This window comes from Sphaerodactylus townsendi, linkage group LG09 (genome assembly GCF_021028975.2).
Source record: "Sphaerodactylus townsendi isolate TG3544 linkage group LG09, MPM_Stown_v2.3, whole genome shotgun sequence".
In the NCBI taxonomy this organism is placed as follows: Eukaryota; Metazoa; Chordata; class Lepidosauria; order Squamata; family Sphaerodactylidae; genus Sphaerodactylus; species Sphaerodactylus townsendi.
In genome coordinates this window covers 60,054,089-60,073,685 of record NC_059433.1, presented here as the reverse complement: position 1 = coordinate 60,073,685, position 19,597 = coordinate 60,054,089, and the positions used below count along the sequence as shown (strand labels likewise).

General features: G+C 43.0%; 1 protein-coding gene across 2 annotated transcripts in view; it reads left to right on the top strand.

Annotated features, from left to right (window-relative positions):
• ARFGEF1 (ADP ribosylation factor guanine nucleotide exchange factor 1) overlaps window positions 1-19,597 on the top strand; it is a 107,471-nt gene that overhangs the window by 27,583 nt on the left and 60,291 nt on the right. For both annotated transcript variants that reach the window (XM_048507364.1, XM_048507363.1), the window contains exon 2: window positions 18,068-18,098. In XM_048507364.1, the coding sequence (XP_048363321.1) occupies window positions 18,068-18,098 (31 nt within the window). The remainder of the gene's footprint in view (window positions 1-18,067; window positions 18,099-19,597) is intronic.

Here is a 19,597-nt window from a genome sequence, read left to right as displayed (position 1 = left end):
GATGACCAGATGTATACCTTACATATATCCCTCAACTGGTATTTGTGGCCTAACAGCTGCGTTGGTAGCAAAGCGCCTTGTGAGACAGAATGGGCTGTAATTCCGGATGGCACTGCCAATTTGGTGGAAGCGTAAGCTTCCGAGATGCAGAATGCTTGAAGATAAAGGCGTTGCTTATGGCAGCACCCGACATCTGATACATTAGCCTAGGATGGGTCACATTGATGAATAAGCTGTTGGACTTTCTGATTTCCTCCGTTCGAACAGAGGAACGTTTAAAGGGACCTGCATACGTCTATTTTGTGCCACAATTTCTCCCTATAAGCTGTTAGGTTTGGGGTAGAATACCGGAAGTACTATTTCCTGTTTTAAATGAAAATTTGATGCGGCTTTGGGCCGGAAGGGCCGGAGTCTGATCTTAGAAATTTGACCCTGTCCGGATATATTGTGCAGCAGTCAGGGGAGATGTTGAGAGATCTGAGCTCACAAGAGACTCTCCTGGCTGATATTGAGTACTCTGAGGAATAAGAGTTTCATCTATAAACCAACGGAGGTGAATTGACCGGATTGGTTCAAAGGGCGATCTGGTGAGAGCCAATAACACTGTGTGTAGGTTCCAGGAGGGAAACCTGTGAATTTTGGGAGATTGTGTTTGGGAAACTCCTTTCAGGAACCGTAGGATGTCTGGATGCACGGAAACACGGTGGCCCTGAATTTTGGGCCAGACCGTGGAGAGGGCTGCCAGCTGTCTACGGAGGGTTGAGAACTCTGGGGAGCCTTCTGTTACCCCACCCTGAAGGAATTCTAGGATGTGTGCTAGTCCCGGTTTCTGGGGGTCCAATTGTCTAATGGAGGCCCATTTTACAAACACCTTCCACGTGTAGTCATAAATTCTAGTGGTGGATTTACGTCTGGAGTCTAGTATGGTTTGTATGACCTGGGGTGAGTAACCTTTTTGCTCTAACCCTGCCCTCTCAATAGCCATGCGGTTAGATGCAACCTGTCTGGATCCGGGTGCCATACCGGTCCCTGAGTGAGAAGGTCTGGTCGAGATGGTAAGGGAAATTCGGTTTTACTGCTAGTTCTAGTATTGTGGAGAACCAGGGTCTGCGTGGCCAGTATGGAGCTATTAGGATCACTGTTGCCTGTTCCTGGAACAGACGTCTCAGTAGTTTTGGAATGAGAGGTATAGGTGGGAATGCATAGAGAGTCTCTGGGGGCCAGGGGGCCGTGAGTGCGTTGGTTGCTAAGGCTGTCTTGCAGAAGAAGCGGGACATGAACTGGCGTAGTTGAGCGTTGTTCTGAGATGCAAAGAGGTCTATCTTTGGTCTGGGAAAATGGCTCATTAATTGTTGGAAGACCTCCGGGATAAGTGCCCACTCCGCATTGTCCAGGGTCTGTCGGCTGAGCCAATCGGCCGTGATGTTCAATTGACCCTTGATGTGTTCCGCTTGTATGGAAGAGAGATTGGCCTCGGCCCAGTTCATGATCTTGTCGGCCTCCTTCTGCAGGAGTCGTGATCTGGAGCCTCCTTGGTGATTTATGTAGGCCCTCGCAGCTATATTGTCCGTTTTGACTAATACGTGTTGGTGTACTATCTGATCCTTGAAATGGATGAGGGCTAGGAGGATCGTACGTGTCTCCAGCAGGTTGATGTGAAGGGATTTCTGAGATTGTGACCAGTGTCCTTGAACCATCTGAGACCCCAGGGTGGCACCCCAGCCCGTTAGGCTGGCGTCCGTGAATATCTGGATCCGTTCCCGGACCAGGTAGACCTTCCCCTGGGAAAGATTGTGTGATTTGGTCCACCATCTGAGGTTGGTTTTCAATGAGAGTGGGATGATTATTTGTTGGTCCCGTTTGTGGGTGATGTCCCATTGGTACTGGCGAAGAAAAGCCTGCAGGGGTCTTGCATGCATTCTTGCCCATTGAACAGCGTCGATGGCTGCTATCATCTGACCTAATATGCTCGATAGGTGCATTAGGGACATTTGTTTCTTGGAAATGATGAGGGAGACTTCCTTCTGAATTTTCTGGATTTTGGGTCTCGGGAGGAAGAGGGAATTTAGCCTTGTGTCTACAATTACACCTAAGTGCTCCATCCTGCATGTGGGTCTGAGTGAACTTTTGGACTTGTTTATTAGGAAACCGAATTGTTGTAGTGTTTGGATTACCATTTGGACGTCTGTGAGTGCAGTGGCTTTGGTTTTGGATCGAATTAGAATGTCGTCCAAGTAAGGATGGACGTGTATTCCCTGTTGTCGTAAGTGGATTATGGGGGGCAGCAGAATTTTGGAGAAAACTCGGGGCGCAGATGCAAGCCCGAACGGTAAAGCCTTGAACTGGAAGTGTTCCTGCTCCACTGCGAAGCGGAGGAATTTTCTGTGTCTTTTGTGGATGGGGACATGGAGGTATGCCTCCGTGAGGTCGAGTGAGGTTAGGAACTCTCCTTCCCTGATGGATGCTGTGATAGTGCTTGGCGTCTCCATCTTGAGCCATTGCGATCCTTATGTGTTGGTTTACATATTGGAGGTTGAGGATCGCCCTCCAGTCCCCTGATTTTTTCGGGACGGTAAAAAAGTGGGAGTAGACTCCCGTGTGTTTGTGTTCTGCAGGTACGTGCTCGATGGCTTGTATGGAGAGTAGGTGGTGTATTGCGTTCAAGGTTCTGTGTCTCTTGTCTGGGATGTGGCTCAGTGGGGATGGGAAAAATCGATGCTTTGGGAAGTGTAAGAACTCTATTGTGTAGCCTAGGTGAACTACTTCTCTTGCCCAAGCATCTACAGGTGACTGGTCCCATTGATGGCTGAAGTGGGACAGTCTCCCCCCCACCGGAATATGCGGGCAGTCATTGTCTGTTGGCCTTGTCTGACTTGGGGAATCTGTCACCTCTCCTATAAGGTCGGAAGGATCCCCTTCTTGAAGCCCCACTAGATTGATAGTGCTGCCAGTTGGACCTATTCCTGTCTCCGTTTCGCGGAAAGGAACGAAAGGCACGAAAGGATCTGAAGGAGCTGAAGGAACCCCTGTTGGACGAGCTGTCTTGCCTGACGAAACGTGGAAGTAATTTCCTGTCGTCTTTGTCCTTAACTAGAATTTGGTCAAGTTCTTGGCCGAAAAGTTTTTCTCCCTCGAAGCGGTAGCTTGTGACGGCTGCCTTAGAAAGTGCATCCGCTTTCCAGGAGCGCAGCCAAATGGTGCGTCTGGTTGCTACGGAATGGGCCATTGATCTGGCCGCCATGGCCAGGGCATCCAGAGTGGAGTCCGCCAGGAAGGAAGCCCCTATTCTAACCCTGTCGATCCCTTCTTTGATAGCTCTGTGCTCGGGTGGAAGGAGTTCTGAGATTCTTTTGAGCCATGCCAGGAGTGCTCTGGCCACAGTGGCGGAAGGGAGAAGGGCCTTCATGGATATGGCTAGGCACTCGTGTGCCCTTTTGAGGTGTACATCAGCCTTTCGGTCTTGAGGATCTTTGATGGAGCCGTCTCCATCCCTGGGAACTAGGCTACCTGATTGGATGGATGCGACAGGTGCGTCCACCAGGGGGACCTGCAGGGACTTGTGAACGTAGGTAGGTAGGGCGTAGAGTTTCTTAGCTAAGGGAGGGGTTTTTTTGCTGGATGTGGGATTCTGCCACTCTTTCCTAATTCTCTTTTCAAAGGCTTCTGGGATAGGGAAGCACGACTTGTCCATTCCATCCTGCTGAAAATAATCCTGATTTCCCCTGGGTCTGCCTTTTATAAGTTTGAGTTGTTGAGAATTGGGGACCTCCTCTGCCTCTGCAGAATCTTGGAGATCCAGGGCAGAAATAGTTTTTGAGATCAGGAATGGCAGGTCTTCTAACTTGAAAAATCTGGGGGTTTGCTCACTGGGCTCGATCTGGCTATCTTCTGTGTCAGAGAACTTTTCCTCTTCTTCTACGCACTCTCCCTCGCTGATGCCTGTTTCGCTCTCTGACTCATGTGTAAGAGTGGGCTGAACTGACCCAGCCGGGCAGTTAGGTGCATGTACTGAAATGCCCCCCCCAGTCCCCTGATGTTGGAGTTGTTGGATGAGTAAGTTAGCAAACTGCAGGGGGGAAATAGAGTTCCAGGCGTTTGGATTATCTGAAAGGTTGACCTGGCCTCCCTCCTGAAGGGAACCAGAGATTGGTTGCCCAACATCAGCACTCCCCTCGGGCACATTTACTTGCCGTGGTTCAGGAGCTTGTTGCGCTTCGGTCTCGATGTGCTTGCGCTTCTTTGTCGCCTTACGCCCCTGGGAGGTATCAGGGGGCCCCACGCGTTTAGGGACTGTGCCCTCATGCGTTTGGGGTTGCTGGTCCGCCGATTTAGAGCGCCCGGATTTGGACTGCAGACGGCTGGACTTCGCGGCTGCGCCAGTTAAGGGAGCGTTCCTGCCTGTCTCCGGCTGAGTGGAGGAAGCTCTGGCTGCTGAGGCCCGGGTGGACTCCGCCGCTGTGCGGGTAAAGGTCTCCCTCTCAGGGGAGAACCGGCCGTCCGCCATCGTTGCCGCCCGCTCTGTTGAATGAACACTTCGAACAAGCTCTGAGGGAGCGTGCGGTTCGCGGCAAGGGAAAAAGCGGCGTTCAAAATGGCGCCCGTTCGCGATCGCGCCAAAAGAAACGGGCGGCTGGCTCGTCAGCGCGCCGCAGGTTTGCGTGCCAAAAAAGGGCGAGGCGGCGCTTTGAAGAGGCGCTCGTTCTGCCTTCGACGGGCGGGGGGGGCGTTAGCGCTCCGATAGCCCGCGGCGGCGAGAGTCCCCCTCGCAAATCAATTACGGCCGGGTAGGGAGGGAGGGGGGGAGACAAACACACACTAGGAAATAAAGATAAGGGAAGCTAAAAAACCTAGAGTCCTTGAAGAAAATCTGAGGAGCTCTAAAAAGCCTTGCTCTCCTGTAGAGGCAGGAAGTCAACTGGGGATCTTAACCCGAACGAGGGGTCAAAGGGAAGCAATTCGTTTAAAGAAGAACCTGCCTCCTGGTAGCAGACAAGAAGAGAACCCATCGCAGACTTCCCACGTCTACTGGAGAAGATGTCTTTCCCAACTTCAGGACCAGGCTTATAGTTTCTGTAGAGCTGAACCACCCTCTTTTATGTTGCGGGAAATAGAAGCTGCCTATTCATTCCAGGCCACTTTAGAGAGTATGCCTTCCTTTTCCAAGAGATTGATATCTGCTTTCTGATCCTATAGCTCATGCAGTTTTCACAGTGCAGCATCTTGTTTTGTAGTGCTTTGCTGTAAGAAACCCAGCACAGTGTCATAATGCTTCTGCTACTACTGTTTTAATTCTGGAGAAATGGGAAGAATCCCTGTCTGTGGCACCGTGAGGGGTGCGAGGCGGGAAAGAATGGGTGGAAATGTGAACAAAGGGAAAGTGGCAATGACAGAAATATACTTGCAAGGCTGCTGGAATGGTGTGAAGGATTAAAGTAATCCCACAAGGTCTGTAGCAGAAAATTAACCCTGATATTATCTTAAATTGGCAGATTGATGAAGTGTGATATACTAGAATCTGAAGTGCCTCGTGCAAGAGGCTGCTTATGGATGCGTGACAAATAAATCTCCTGCTCACTAGCTGCAGCGTGCATTGTGATTCTTGCCTTTCCAAAGAATCTGCCAATCCTTGTAAATGGGTTTTCAAGGAATGAAAGTATTTGCAGTGAAAGAAGGTGGGGTAGAAAGACCTTGTGCTTCACCTGTGGTTCTTTGTATCAGCCATCTTTTATTTTTTTACGTGCAATTTTTGGGGAATGTTCTGTTCTCATATATCAGTTTTGAGCCAAGAGTAAGCTTTGAACTTTCCTATACTTCCTCCTGTAATAATGGGAGTGTATGGCCGATTGGTGAATGTCTGCCCCATCCTTATGCTGCTTTCACCTTATATAAATACATAAAACATCAATTACAGCTTACCTGGTTTAGCTTTTCAGAATCCCATTGTGTAAATATTTGGATTACAGACTCTATATGGAATCATCCGCAGATACATCCCTTAGGGTTATAGTTCTAAAACAGTGTGTGTTTATTTGTGTGCTAATTTTTAATTTGGTTTTTAACATTAAAACATATTCAAGGCAATCATAAGTGTTTTAGAACAAAACTTCTTTTACACTTTTACATTGCCTCTATGCTTCCATTCCTTCCACTACCCCTGAAAGGGAGGGGGTCATATTTTCCTGTCTGTGTGATTTCTCTGTTCTACTAATGTGACATTAGTCCTTTATGGGTGGTCTGAAGGACATAAACTTTCTGTTTTTTAAAGAAAAGTTTACTGTATCTTGAAAAAAAAGTATAATCCTATTTAAATAGAAAATATCTGATAAAAATTGAAATAATTTTCATCAAATCTGGGCAAGAACATACAACTTTAATGTTACTTTGGGAAGTGTTATATATCATGGCTTTCAAATGATGGTGGCAAATAAAATAGTAACCAGCAATCTCAAAGCCACTGTGAGCACATGTTAATGTGATTATTTTAAATAAATATTAAATATTGACTTTTTCTATTAGGAAATAGGGTAAAACCTTGATATAAAAATGATAGTTTGCTAGTTATGAAATCTTGTCCAGAGTACTGGATTTAATCAAATGTAATTGATTTAACTTGTGTCTGCTTGGTTTCGCTTCCTATTTCCTTTGCAGTTACTCATTGTGACATCCAAAGGAGTCCCTGGGTGGAGTGTGAAGTGGGGGAGCTGGCAACAGAACCAAGACTGGCTGATCATGACTTAATAGGAGGACAGAAGGAGAGGCAGAAGTGGATGTTGAGGGCTCCTAGGGAGCAGATGGGGGTAAAGACTGGCAGGATTAGCCTCCTCAAGAGAAAAGCCTGCCTTGAGTGTAGTAAAAGTCTAATCAGGTATAGACCAAGATGGTCATGTTGCGTGGGAGAAAAAAGGAGCAGGTGGAGGGGAGGGATGGGGAAGAAAGATAGCTAGCTGGAATGGTCAGGAAGACAACTGGAAAAGTCTGGATGTTCAAGAAGGCCACTGGGAGGCTGCATTCCTGGCCTAGCCAACAACAGGTTGCTCTCTGAGACTTGGCTGCCTTACAGTCCAACCCTGTGATAGGGGTCCAGTGAATAAAAACCAGTCAAGGAATCCTAGGCAAGAAAGTAAAATAGCTGCGAAGCAAAAAATGAATTGCAGAAGTGCCAGGCCGGGGGGGGGGGGGGGGGGGCAGCAGAAGCATTAGGCTGGGGGAGTGGGGGGAGAAGGCCAGAAAAGCAGCGTGCCTCCCCCCTTCTACAACCCATTTTATTACACCATAGAATGGACTTTACTGCTAGTTCTAAATAAAGTAAATTTCTTTTCAAGTAGCCTCTGAAATATTTTCAGGTGAGTGCTGCTATATGTGTTTATTCTTGTTAAGTGTTTTTCATTTCTTGTTTTTTCAAGTCTTATGAGAAGTTAGTTTGAGATGTTCATATATGCCTGTTGAAATTTTCCTAATGCCCTTAAAGATGTCATTTCTCTTGAAATCAAGAAGCAATGGTCACTTCAAATATAGATCATATGCCAATTTTACGCAGGTTATGATATACATGCTACTTACGATTGCCTAAAAACTACTAAAAGGCAAGGATTGTTCAGAAATAATTTCTCCTGCATAGATGCTATTTCTTATATAATTGTAAATCATAGTATTACTTTGCATCTGTATTTTAAAATGTGATATTTTACACAGTAGTGGTTAAGAGCAGTGGGACTCTGATTTAGAGAACCAGGCAGTAGTCCTCACTCTTCCACATGAAGCCACATGAAGCCACATGAAGCCTGCTCTGTGACCTTGGGCCAATCACAGTTCTCTCAGAACTCTCAGCCCAGTCAGAGGCAGGCAATGGCAAACCACCTCCAAATGTCTCTTGCCTTGAAAACCTCATGGGGTCCCCATAAGTCAGTTGTGATTTGATGGTACTTTCCACCACCATCTTCCAGGAGCTGCGTGGTTTTGACAGACTTGTTCTTGCTGGTATGGAAACAGAGGGAAAATTCCTGATAACAGCTATTGTTGCCCCCACTAGGAGGAGAGAATACACAGTTATTTCCTCTTACTGATATAGCTTGTCAGCTGTATATTTCTTCATATTTTGTTTCCTAGACTACGAAGCAGTTTTGTTGCAGCTGAACAGTTTCTTAGTGTAATTAGAACTGACTTGCCAGTAGCATTCTTTCTGTTTATTTGAATAGGTTATTTGAAAATTTGAAATAAGGCATTCCCTCCTTGATATACTTTAACAGTTGGAACATTTTCTTTCATTTTCCTAAGCCCTGCCAGAAGCATATTGCTTTAATGCCTTTCTAAAGACTTCCTTGCCTGTGTTACGCCATGCATAGATCTTAAATCCAGACTTGTGCTAGTGCAGCACAACTTCTTTCTATTTCTGAGCATCCCAGAATGCCCCAGCAATCCTTTCCCTGGGGGTCTTTTCTGTGTAGGAAATAGCACTACATGGGTAGAAGTCCTTGTGCCTGTAGAAAATATTCATCTGGATTTAATCTATCCCAAATTCTGAAATGTTCAAATTATTATTTTCTGAAGTTAAATGGTATAACAACACTTGTAAATGTGCACAGATTTTTAAAATGTTTAATTCCCTAGTGATGGAATTAATGATAATCATATGTTTTTGGTCTGTATCTGTTTGGTTCTTCCAGCCTTAAATTGCTGGCTTCCTATACACCTTCGTGATGACATGGGTATTGAGAAAGGGAATAGCTGCAAATAATTCAGCAAAGGCTTCTTGTTCACAGAAGACACCATCCATTCTTATCTGTTGCATTCATTAACGTTCACAAACAAATGAATACCAGAATCAGGTCTGGTGCTGGTTGGTTTCTCTGAATCTTTTGTCAGTAGTCGGTCTTCCACGCAGTCTCACATTTGGGACTGTTCAGGCACAGGCCAGATGGTAAAGGGGCTTTCTAGCTTCCTAACCCCATGAAGACCATTCTTCCTCTACTGTGCGTGTGCAGCAGGTTTCCCATCGAAACTACAAATGGGAAGAATGGCATTTTCCCTCCGTTCTTTTTTCAGCACTGGTTTCTCTTCCTAGCTGTCCTTAACAGCCATCTATTTCTTCTCCATCTTCTGTTTCCTTGGTCTCTCTTTTCTCCTATTTCAAGGTTTGGGGGGAAAAGATAAAATGAGCGAGAAGTTTAATCGTAGGTTGAACACCTTTTATCCGACAAAATGTGTCAGAAGGCACTCTTTTAAAAATGTACCCAGATCGGTTCCAAATGCCACAAGCTGATGAGCATTCTCTTTGCTTGATATGTCTTGGGGAGGGCCATAAGGTCACCTCCTGTAATCCTATGTGAGCAGTTCACTCAGAAAGCAAGGAGTGATACAGCCTCATGACTTCAGGCCACCTTATGGGAAGGTATCCTAGCCAATGTTTTAGACCAGCACAGTTCAGGAACCTTGGGCCAGTGAAACTTCTTGATTTGTCCTATCTCATCACTGGTTTTCCAAATTGAAAAGCCAAAAAAGAAGCAGGGGGGTGAACTGATGTCCCATTTTCAAATCCCATAAGTCTCAGTCGTTCCAACATGTCCATGATCTCAAGTAGATCTGGAGAAGGCAAAGTTAAACAAGAGGTTATCAAATCCTCTTCTGTAAAGTCTACAGCAGAGAGACTCTTAGGGTTGCTCTGTGGATGAACAAGAGGGTCATACCAGTTGATCAAATCATGTCGCTGGTTACTACCCAAATCATCCCTTGATGTCTTATCATCAATTGTAGTGGCTTTGAATCTGTAAACATTTTGAAGCAGTGAAGATCAAACTGTTTTATCAAAAATGTGTGCTGGTTAGATCCCTGAAATACTTAAAGAGAGATTTCTGTCATCCTGATAGCAATGGAATGCTAGGGCTATCAAAAGAGACCAAAACTCTGCATATTTGATTAAAATTATTGAGTGACTCCGCGGAAATCAAGTCTGTCAGTCCAATTTGATTGCCAAACAGTGTTTTTAGACGCTATATGACATGGCATGTCCTTTATAGCAACAGTCAGGCAGACTTCATGCAGCTGGAGAACTAAGTGGTGATTTCTTCCCAGTCTTATCAAATGATGAGGAGATTTGCCTGTGTGTATGAAGCTCCACATTACATGATTTTGTAGAGCCTCTGGTAGTAAGTAAAAGAACCAATCTGGTAAGCTGATCAAGTCTGGTTAGTATTAAATTCAGAGTGTTATAAATGGAGCTCACGGTTCTTGCTGTCAGTGCTAGCTTCTTCCACCTCCTGTGATGGCAAAATTAACTCTCCACTTGCATCCCCAGGCAGCTTCCAGAAGGAAGGGAGGAAGCCAAGGGAGTAAATTGATTAGAGGTGGACACATCATAACATGATGTGAGAAGCAAAATAGTCCCTGATTTCCCTCTGCTTAGAAGCAGAAGTCTCCTAATTCACAAGCTCAGTTATTGGCACCCATTCCTTGTTGATACAGGCAGAGGGCTCAGTTAAAAAATAAAATAACAACACTTAAAAACTTTGATCACCTTATTATGTCAAATCTATTCATGAGTAATCCTTGGCTGGGCAGCTGCCAATTCAAAAAGAATAATTCAACCTAAACTGGCATGCTTATCCCAACTAACAGAAATAATGCCCAAACAAAAAATGCTGATGAATTTTCCTCTACTTCCTTAATTAGCCAAGTTTAAAAGCAATAACAAAGTCAATGGAAACCTCCGTAGATAAGGGACTCCCAAGTTGCCAAAACTGTTATCATAAATAAAGATAGCTATAGCAGGCCAGGCAGGAAAATGGAAAGAGTTTTGAGACAGACTAACTGGACACTATCACTTTACCACCATCTTCATTCCACACTTAAACAGATCCACTCTGATAATAGTTATGTTTTCCTTCCATAAAAAAATCTTATGGTAGCTTGTAACAAAATCAAAGTGGCCATTGTTAACAAAATAAATCCAGGATGAAGCCATGTAAAATAATTTAAACAGAAGTGGATAATGAAAAGATAGTCTAATCCATATTGTAAAAACTGCTCATTTGGGGGGGAAATTTGATACGTTAAAATCTAACAATAAAGCCAGAAACAAGACAAAACAATAACAGTAATAATTTGGGACAAGAGAAAGGAGAAGAAAAATTATTTCTATTAACTGTTAGGCTGTGTATATAAGAAAGTCTGCTCTGGAAACTATTCCTATCAGAAGAATAAATTGCAGCAAACCTATTTTTATGTCAGATTCTTTTTTTGAAATATTGCACAAATAAAATAGCCAAAATATGGATTTGTTCTAAATCTTATTGCAGAAGTTAAAGCTGCAATTTTATAATCATACACAGTTTCTCACTCTTCCTTTTGCCAGTTTCCATAATAAATGATTCAGAATCTTCTCACTTGAACAGCCATTTTGGACAATGACTTTATATTCTTTTTGGAAAACTATATGCTGAGTCAAATCATTTTTCTGTGTCTGTGTGAAAAGACAAATATGATTTTTTATATCTATACTGTCACTTTAGAAGGGTGCTCAATTCACAAACATACACTGTTGAGGATTATGCCATTACGTAGCATAATGTATATCAACATGGGAAAAATGTGCCCTGGCAAGGTATGAGCAATGCAAAAACCAGAATGCGGTAAGTAAGAAGAATTAACAGAAAGCTCATGGTGTAGAAACTGTTTGTCAGGGCCATGGGTTGCTATGCCTGAACCTAGATATGGATGGGTGACTTCATCACATGATTCCTATTGGCCAGTTCGAGGGCTTATACTGCTTACCACTTGCAGAAATTGAAGTATTTCCTCCTAGTCTGAAGAAGTCTCTCATGTCTGAATGCTTTGTAGTTGGGTTGGTCTGTTGCCTCAGTTGTCTTCAGACTCTAGAGTCCTTGGAAAGTTGAAACTTCCAGCCATGTTTGATTTGCACAATTCAGTCTAGAAGTTATCAACTTTTGGGTAAAATCCCTAAGTCTTTATATGATTATCAAGATGATTTGTTCTTGTGCTGAAAGCTTATTTAAAAAGTTGAGATTGCAGACCTTTAATTGAAGAACAAATCTGAGCCTGTGTCTTTTTGTGGTGTTCTCAATCTGCGCTCTCTTGGCAGTTAAGCATGATAAATTCCTACGCCTAGGATAACAATAGAGAGGATATAGCTAATGCTTCATTTTTGAAAATGTGGAAATAACTGAAAACAAAATTCTAGAGAATTTATAATTTTGGGAGAATTCTGGTAGTGACTTGATTTAAATTGTATTTTAAAGTAGGACAGGTAAACCATATCATTTGAGAAGAGTGGGCGGTCTAGGTACTGTATATACTCGTGTATAAGTCGACCCACATATAGGTCGAAGCACCTGATTTTACCACAAAAAACTGGGAAAACGTATTGACTTGCGTATAAGTCAAGGGTGGGAAATTCAGCAGCTACTGGTAAATTTCAAAAATAAAAATAGATACCAATAAAATTACATTAATTGAGGCATCAGTAAACTAGCTCTGTAAGTGGAAAAGAGGGTCAACAAGAACAATATGGTATCAACAATAACTTTAAGAGTACAAAAACCTTAGCTTTTTTGTAAGGAAGGGTTTTAAACAATGGATCTTACAATAAAAACTGGAATGAACATGCCTGTTCACTGTGACTCAAAACTACCCTGCTTTTTAAAAGAATAGTTCTATTTTTAAAATTGCTCATGGCAGGTATCATTTTAGAAGGGACATTCACATAACCTGTCGGGGAGGAATGTTTATGTTAGCAGTACCAACATTTCAGAGTACCTTTAGGAGACCCTCCTGATGATACCACCCAGGTTGGTGAAGTTTGGTTCAGGGGGTCCAAAGTTATGGACCCTCAAAATGTAGCCCCATCTACTATTAACTTCCATTGGAAACAATGGGGGATGGGGGCACCCCCTTTGGGAGTCCATAACTTTTGACCCCCTGAACCAAACTTTACCAAACTTGGCTGGTATCATCAGGAGTGTCCCCTAATGATACCCTGAAATTTTGGTGCCACTGGCCTAAAAACTGCTCCCTCTGGCAGCCGACAAAGTAAAAACCCTAATTAAAATACACTTCACTTGTGTATAAGTCAAGGGGGGCTTTTTCAGTACAAAAAATGTGCTGAAAAGCTCGACTTATACATGAGTATATACGGTATTCTAATAAATGACTTGGAGCATCAGCAAACGTGATCAGTCGGAATAGTATCAAGCATATTGTAATAACACCCAACACTAGAAAGCCCATATCAGTGTCAGGTTTTTCAGATGCATGCTGGCACACATACACAATTCAAGAAGGGAGAGACCAGGGTAAAATAAGGGCTGCAACTTCCTGTCCAAGCAGATTTGAGATGTAAGAACATAAGAAAGAGCCTGCTGGATCAGACCAGAGTCCATCTAGTCCAGCACTCTGCTACTCTCAGTGGCCCACCAGGTGCCTTTGGGAGCTCACATGCAGTATGTGAAAGCAATGGCCTGCTGCTGCTGCTGCTCCCTAGCACTGGTCTGCTAAGGCATTTGCAATCTCAGATCAAGGGGGATCAAGATTGGTAGCCGTAGATTGACGACTTCTCTGTAAATTTGTCCAAGCCCCTTTTAAAGCTGTTCAGGTTAGTGGCCATCACCACCTCCTGTGGCAGCATATTCCAAACACCAATCACGCGTTGTGTGAAGAAATTTTTCCTTTTATTAGTCCTAATTCTTTCCCCCGGTATTTTCAATGCATGCCCCCTGGTTTCAGTATTGAGAAAAAAAATTCTCTCTGTCGACATTCTACATGTATTGTTTTCGCAGTGCAGGGATCCAATTAGACAGGCTAAAGTACAGTAGTGATCCATGGGGCAAGCAATAGAGCTTTGTAACCCAAATCATACCTGGTGATTTGAAACCAGTGAGAAGAGATTCTGGCTCTAGTTATAAGGCAAGAAACTTGCATCAAAAACATTTCAAGGCCTGTAAAGAGGGAGAAAGAGAAGGTGGATGAACATGTACATTATCAGCTGAAAGAGATTAATATTGGATCATGGAGAAAATTAAAAATAAGGAAATAGAGTAGCGGTCTCCAGGGAGGGAGAGGTGTGTTTAATATGCTGTGTTGATTATTTTATTGAACAGAGAGTTGGAATGCATTTGGAAGATGAAACCACATTATTATCCCTGTGCTGTGGCAGTGATAGAGGAAGAAGAGGAGGAGTTTGGATTTATATCCCCCCTTTCTCTCCTGTAGGAGACTCAAAGGGACTTAAAATCTCCTTGCCCTTCCCCCTCACAACAAACACCCTGTGAGGTAGGTGGGGCTGAGAGAGCTCTGAAAAGCTGTGATTAGCCCAAGGTCACCCAGCTGGCATGTGTGGGAGTGTACAGGCTAATCTGAATTCCCCAGATAATCCTCCACAACTCAAGCGGCAGAGCTGGGAATCAAACCCGGTTCCTCCAGATCAGAGTGCACCTGCTCTTAGCCACTGCTCTTAGCCACTACGCCACTGCTGCTCCTAAAGCACTAAAGCAAGCTCACTTCTCTTCCATCATTGCACCCTCTGAATGCATCCCAAGTCCCTGGAGGTAGACCCAGAAAATGTATACAGGCCCTCAGGTGATACATTTTGTTGATGAAAGCTCTTGCATCTGCTGCAATAAAAATGCCACAGATGGTTCAATTCATTCTCAAGCCTTTGTGCTTAATGGTTTTTAGGTTTCTCCTTGTGGCTGACCAGATAAATGCCTGCCTGCTGGAGGGTATATTTCTGACTGCTTTGAAAGAGGAGGTCATGACACACCTGAAGAAAGTGCCCCCCGGACCTAAGTAACTACTTCCTGCTGGCCAACAGTGAGAAAAGTGCTTAAGGAGCTAGTGGCTATGTAATTTCAGGTGATCTTCAAGCTAGAGTCAGAGTTTGGGATAGAAACAGCCTTGGATGCCCTGGCCTTCATTGGAACAATGAAAGCAAGAATACATTCCTGTCAATTCTAAGTAGGTTTTTGATGACATCTGTCGCTCTGCCCCATTTTAGTGGAAATAACCTGAAATCCTTTTTTTGGCCCCATGTGTCAAGCAGAGAAGCATGTTTCATTCTCAAGGGCGGGGAGGAGGCAGCTTGGCAACAGTGTCTGTATTACCCCCCTCGCAAAATGCAATACTGCCATGATTAAACACTTCTTTTTCCCCAAAGGAGGTCAATACATACCTTCTGCAGTTAAAATCTTCAAATCCAAATTAATTCTAAAGATGCTATATGGAGCCCCAATATGGGTAGGTGGCCTGATTAAAGACCTAGAAAGAATTCAGTCCAAGTTTTTTCACAACCTTCTTGAACTACCCAACTGTGTTGCAAATGTCAGCCTATGCCTAGAAATGGGTTTAAATCTTATGACTACGAGAGTTTGGATATCAGCCTTGAAATTTTGGGTGCACCTCCATCACAGTGCAAGGCCAGGCAAATTAACATGTCACATTCTCGCAGATTCATAGCGCTGCAAATGGAACCAACAAATTACAAATTATATCACAACCTTAGTTTCTCTGTGGAATTTTTTTCCAACTCGGATGAGATCAGTACCTTTCACACCTTAAAACAAAGAGTACTTGATCTGGAAAGCAAAAACTGCTATCTGAAACTAACAGGCCTTGCTCATTATTGAGCTATGGACTTCTTCCACCTGATGGATCCCTTCCGGCCTACTTCAAAAATCTCTCATCCCCATTACTGAGACGCTTCTTTATGCAAGCTCGTCTAAATGTCCTCCCCTCTGCAGTTCTCCGTAGCAGATTCCTTCAGGTCCCGTTACAAGCAAGAACTTCTCAATGTTCGGCCAACCAAGTAGAAACAACTGCTCATATACTCTTGCATTGTTCTCGCCACACAGAACTCAGGAGTCTCTACATTGAACCTCGCATTAATTCGTGTCTTGCCACTTCTGACCAAGACAAGCTTCATCTGCTTTTGAATGACTTCTTCACTAAAAGAACTGCAGACGTAGCAAAGTTTTTGGCAACAGCTTTATCAACAACTGTGCACTCCTGTTGATCACCTAATAACCTTTTATTGTTGTTATTGTTAGTCTGATTGTTGTTTTATCCTATGCCTAATAAAGGGAATGAAAGAACAGTCTCCGTATGTGTGTCTTAAGCTTGTATTTGTCCAAGGTCTTCATTATGGAATGGAAATGGAGTGGAACTTTTTAATTTCTATACTACCTTCCCCCGAAGGGCTCAGGGCAGTGCTATGTTAATTGCATGCTTAGAAGATAAGCATATTTTATTGATTTACTTTTATTGATTTAATTCATTCATAACCCACCTAGCTCCCCAATGAGGACCTGAAGGGACTTGATTTGTTGTCCAGTGTGGTGTAGTGGTTAAGAGTGGTGGACTCTAATCTGGTGAACTGGGTTTGATTCCCCACTCCTCTACATGCACAGCGGACTTTTATCTGGTGAACTGGATTTGTTTCACTGCTTGTACACATGATCCCTGTTGGGTGACCTTGGGCTAGTCACAGTTCTTCGGAACTCTTTCAGTCCCACTGACCTCAACAAAGTGTCTGTTGTGGGGAGGGGAAGGAAAGGAGTTTGTAAGCTGCCTTGAGTCTCCTCACAGGAGAGGAAGACAGGGTATAAATCCAAACTCTTCTTCTTGTTGTCCTCTGCTTTATCATTTTATTTATTCATTCATTTTGTATCCCACTCTCCTCCTACCAAGAAGGGCTCAGAGCAATTTCCAACAAATTAAAATATTCTTAGTACATAAAAAATAAGAACAATACATAATGATTGAGTGTAGATTAATAAAACCAACAACCCTGATTGGCCCTTGACATCAGGGCCAGCTGCCACCTAATGAGACTCGCCATTCCTCCCTTTTGGGGGGGGGAGGGAACTTATAATCAGTATGCTGGACGCCACCCCTCCCCTTTATGGGAGGGGAGGGAGCTTTTAAAATAGACTGTTGAACGCCATTTACTTTATTGGGTTTATGGTTTATCTATTAGAATTAGCTTTATGGTTTTATCGCTGCTTTTAAAATGTTTTAATTATCCTACATTGTTATTCCTATGTTGTACACCGCCCAGAGCCCCTCGGGGATGGGGCGGTATAAAAGCTTAAGGAAATAAATAAATAAATAAATAAATTGGTAGGTTAGGCTAAGATTGTGTAACTGGCCCACAGTCATCCAACAGGCTTCCATAGCATGTCTGGGGATTCAAACCTGAGTCTCTTGGGTACTAGTCCAAGCCTTAACTACTATACCACGCTGGCTAATTGACTTATTTTGAGAGGACTGAGATCACATGGATTTAATAAGAAAGGTATGACTTACCTGCTTGCATTTCTTCTGGGCTCGGCTTCTTTGGGAACATCAGCAAGGTTATGTAAGACTGAGCTGTTCCACCGGGCCTTTGGGGAGACCAGCCGTTGATAAGGGGCCCCCTCCTCCTCTTCTCCCTCCGTTATGACATCATGGAGATCCTGCCACCCCTTCCATTCGGGGTTTATGGGAATTGGTAGAGGGCGCCATCCTGAGTTAATTAATGCTGCATTTTAAATGGGGAAGGGTTTATTTTTATTCTTATTAGAGCTGTTTTAATCTATATTTATTGTATTTAAAATGTTGTTGTGCTCTATCCATGTTGTACACCGCCCTGAGCCCTCCGGGGGAGGGCGGTTTATAAACCCAAATAATAAATAAATAAATAAATAAATTAGTTCTCAGCCTGTTCAAACACCCTGCCATATTAACAATAATGAGGAGTGGTTTTAAATTCTTTCCGTGAAAGTTTGTGGGTTGCATGGTTCACTCCAAATTCTTTTTTAAACTAGAAAGGAAGGCAGTTATTTGAACTAGTTAGTATACAGAACACTAATGTTATTAAATATTCCCCACATGGGCAAATTATATTGTGTTGTAATAGTTCATTAAACAAAATGTATCCTTTGGAGACCTCACAATATTGGAAATATAGAATTATAAATGTAATAGTATATAATGTAATTTCCCATACATGTGGAGGTTTTGTTAGTATTTCTGTAACTTTTAACTCTGGTAAACAGTTTTTATTTGTTTTTGTTTTTTTCAGATGAAATTAGAGCAGAAACTGGAAAACAAAGGTACTTTTTCTTTTATTGATCGTGAACATTTTAGTCTATAAATTATGTTGGAAATATTCCCACTATATCCCTTTACTTCAGTCATATAGCATATTGTACTTTTTAGGGAGAGGCAGTGTATTAAACCACCTGAAGTACTGAGCCTTCATTACCAGAAGTTCCCACCCAGATAATTCTGTGTGTTGCTGAGGGCATTGTACTTCTGCAGTAGTATACAAATGAGGAGAAAGCGGGGTTTGTGAATGATAAACTATGTCAGGGGTTCCCACCCTGGTGCCCTTGAGTGTATGGTGCCCACCAACACCTTTCTTTGTGCTTGCCACATACTTTTAGAAAGTAGGAGGGGCTAGGTGGGGCATTTGCTGAACAGTCTCCTGATTGACTGTGAAGATTCTAAGGCATCCTGTTGAGCAGAGCTGCTTGAAATATTAGAATTATACATTATTCCGTGAAATGTTGGTGTTAGCTCCGCCTCCCGTGGCAGCCATTATGTGATTCTATCTGCCGCTCTGTGTCAAATTTCCTGAGGTTCAGGCAGACTCAAAAAGATTTGGAAACTCTCGACCAATTCATTTATAGTGAGAGAGTTGTTCAGTTGATCAGATTTTAGGGAATTCAGTATAGATTGAGCGGAGTCGTTCTGAAGATTCTGATTTGAAAGAAGACACCAGTCTGCAATGATATGCTGAAGTTCCTTACCTGTCCAGCAGGATACGCATGATGTTATGATTGTCGCGATATTAATCAGGTAAAAACATTTCCATCGATGAAGGCCTTTTCAGTTGTTCAATGATTTAGTCTACTGCTCTCTTAACCGGTTAGGGAGGTTTTGTTAGTATCTCATGTTTCAGATATTTTTCATAGTATTTCTAGTGTAATATATTGAACGCATCTCTTCCCTCACTGGTTTATTTTTGTTCTCAGTCTTTTGGTTACTTGGCCCAGAAAACTACTCAATCTACCCCCCCCCCCCCAAAAAAAAGTTGAATGCCGTGTGCCCTCTTATGTGCATCTATGCACAGACAGATACTTGAAGTAATCACGATACATATCTTCCAATATCTTTCCAGAGCGACTCCAGAAGCCCAGCAAGGACTGTAAGACTGGACTTTTTAGATGTGCTGCTGGAGCTACTTGATTATTTTTCTAGTTTGTTGGGATTTGTGAAGCTGGGATCTATTGAAGAATGTTAGTCATTAGGTTTTGTTGGCTGTTTTCAGTGGGTTTTAAAAAATACAATTTGCTGGTTCAAGTGACTTATGTCTTTGTCTTGAGTACCAGTTGTCTGAGAGAAAGATGGATGTAAATATAGTTTAAACAAACTAGCATATATTTACAATAACATCCTTCACTGTTCTTTTTCCATATTAAGAAGTAAGTCTGTTGGGTATCCAAGGCAACTTGTCTGACCTACCCACTAACACTGGATTTTTGTAGAAGCCTGATTACAGCTTCAAAGATTTTGGTATATGAGTTATTAATTTACCTTTGACTTCCAC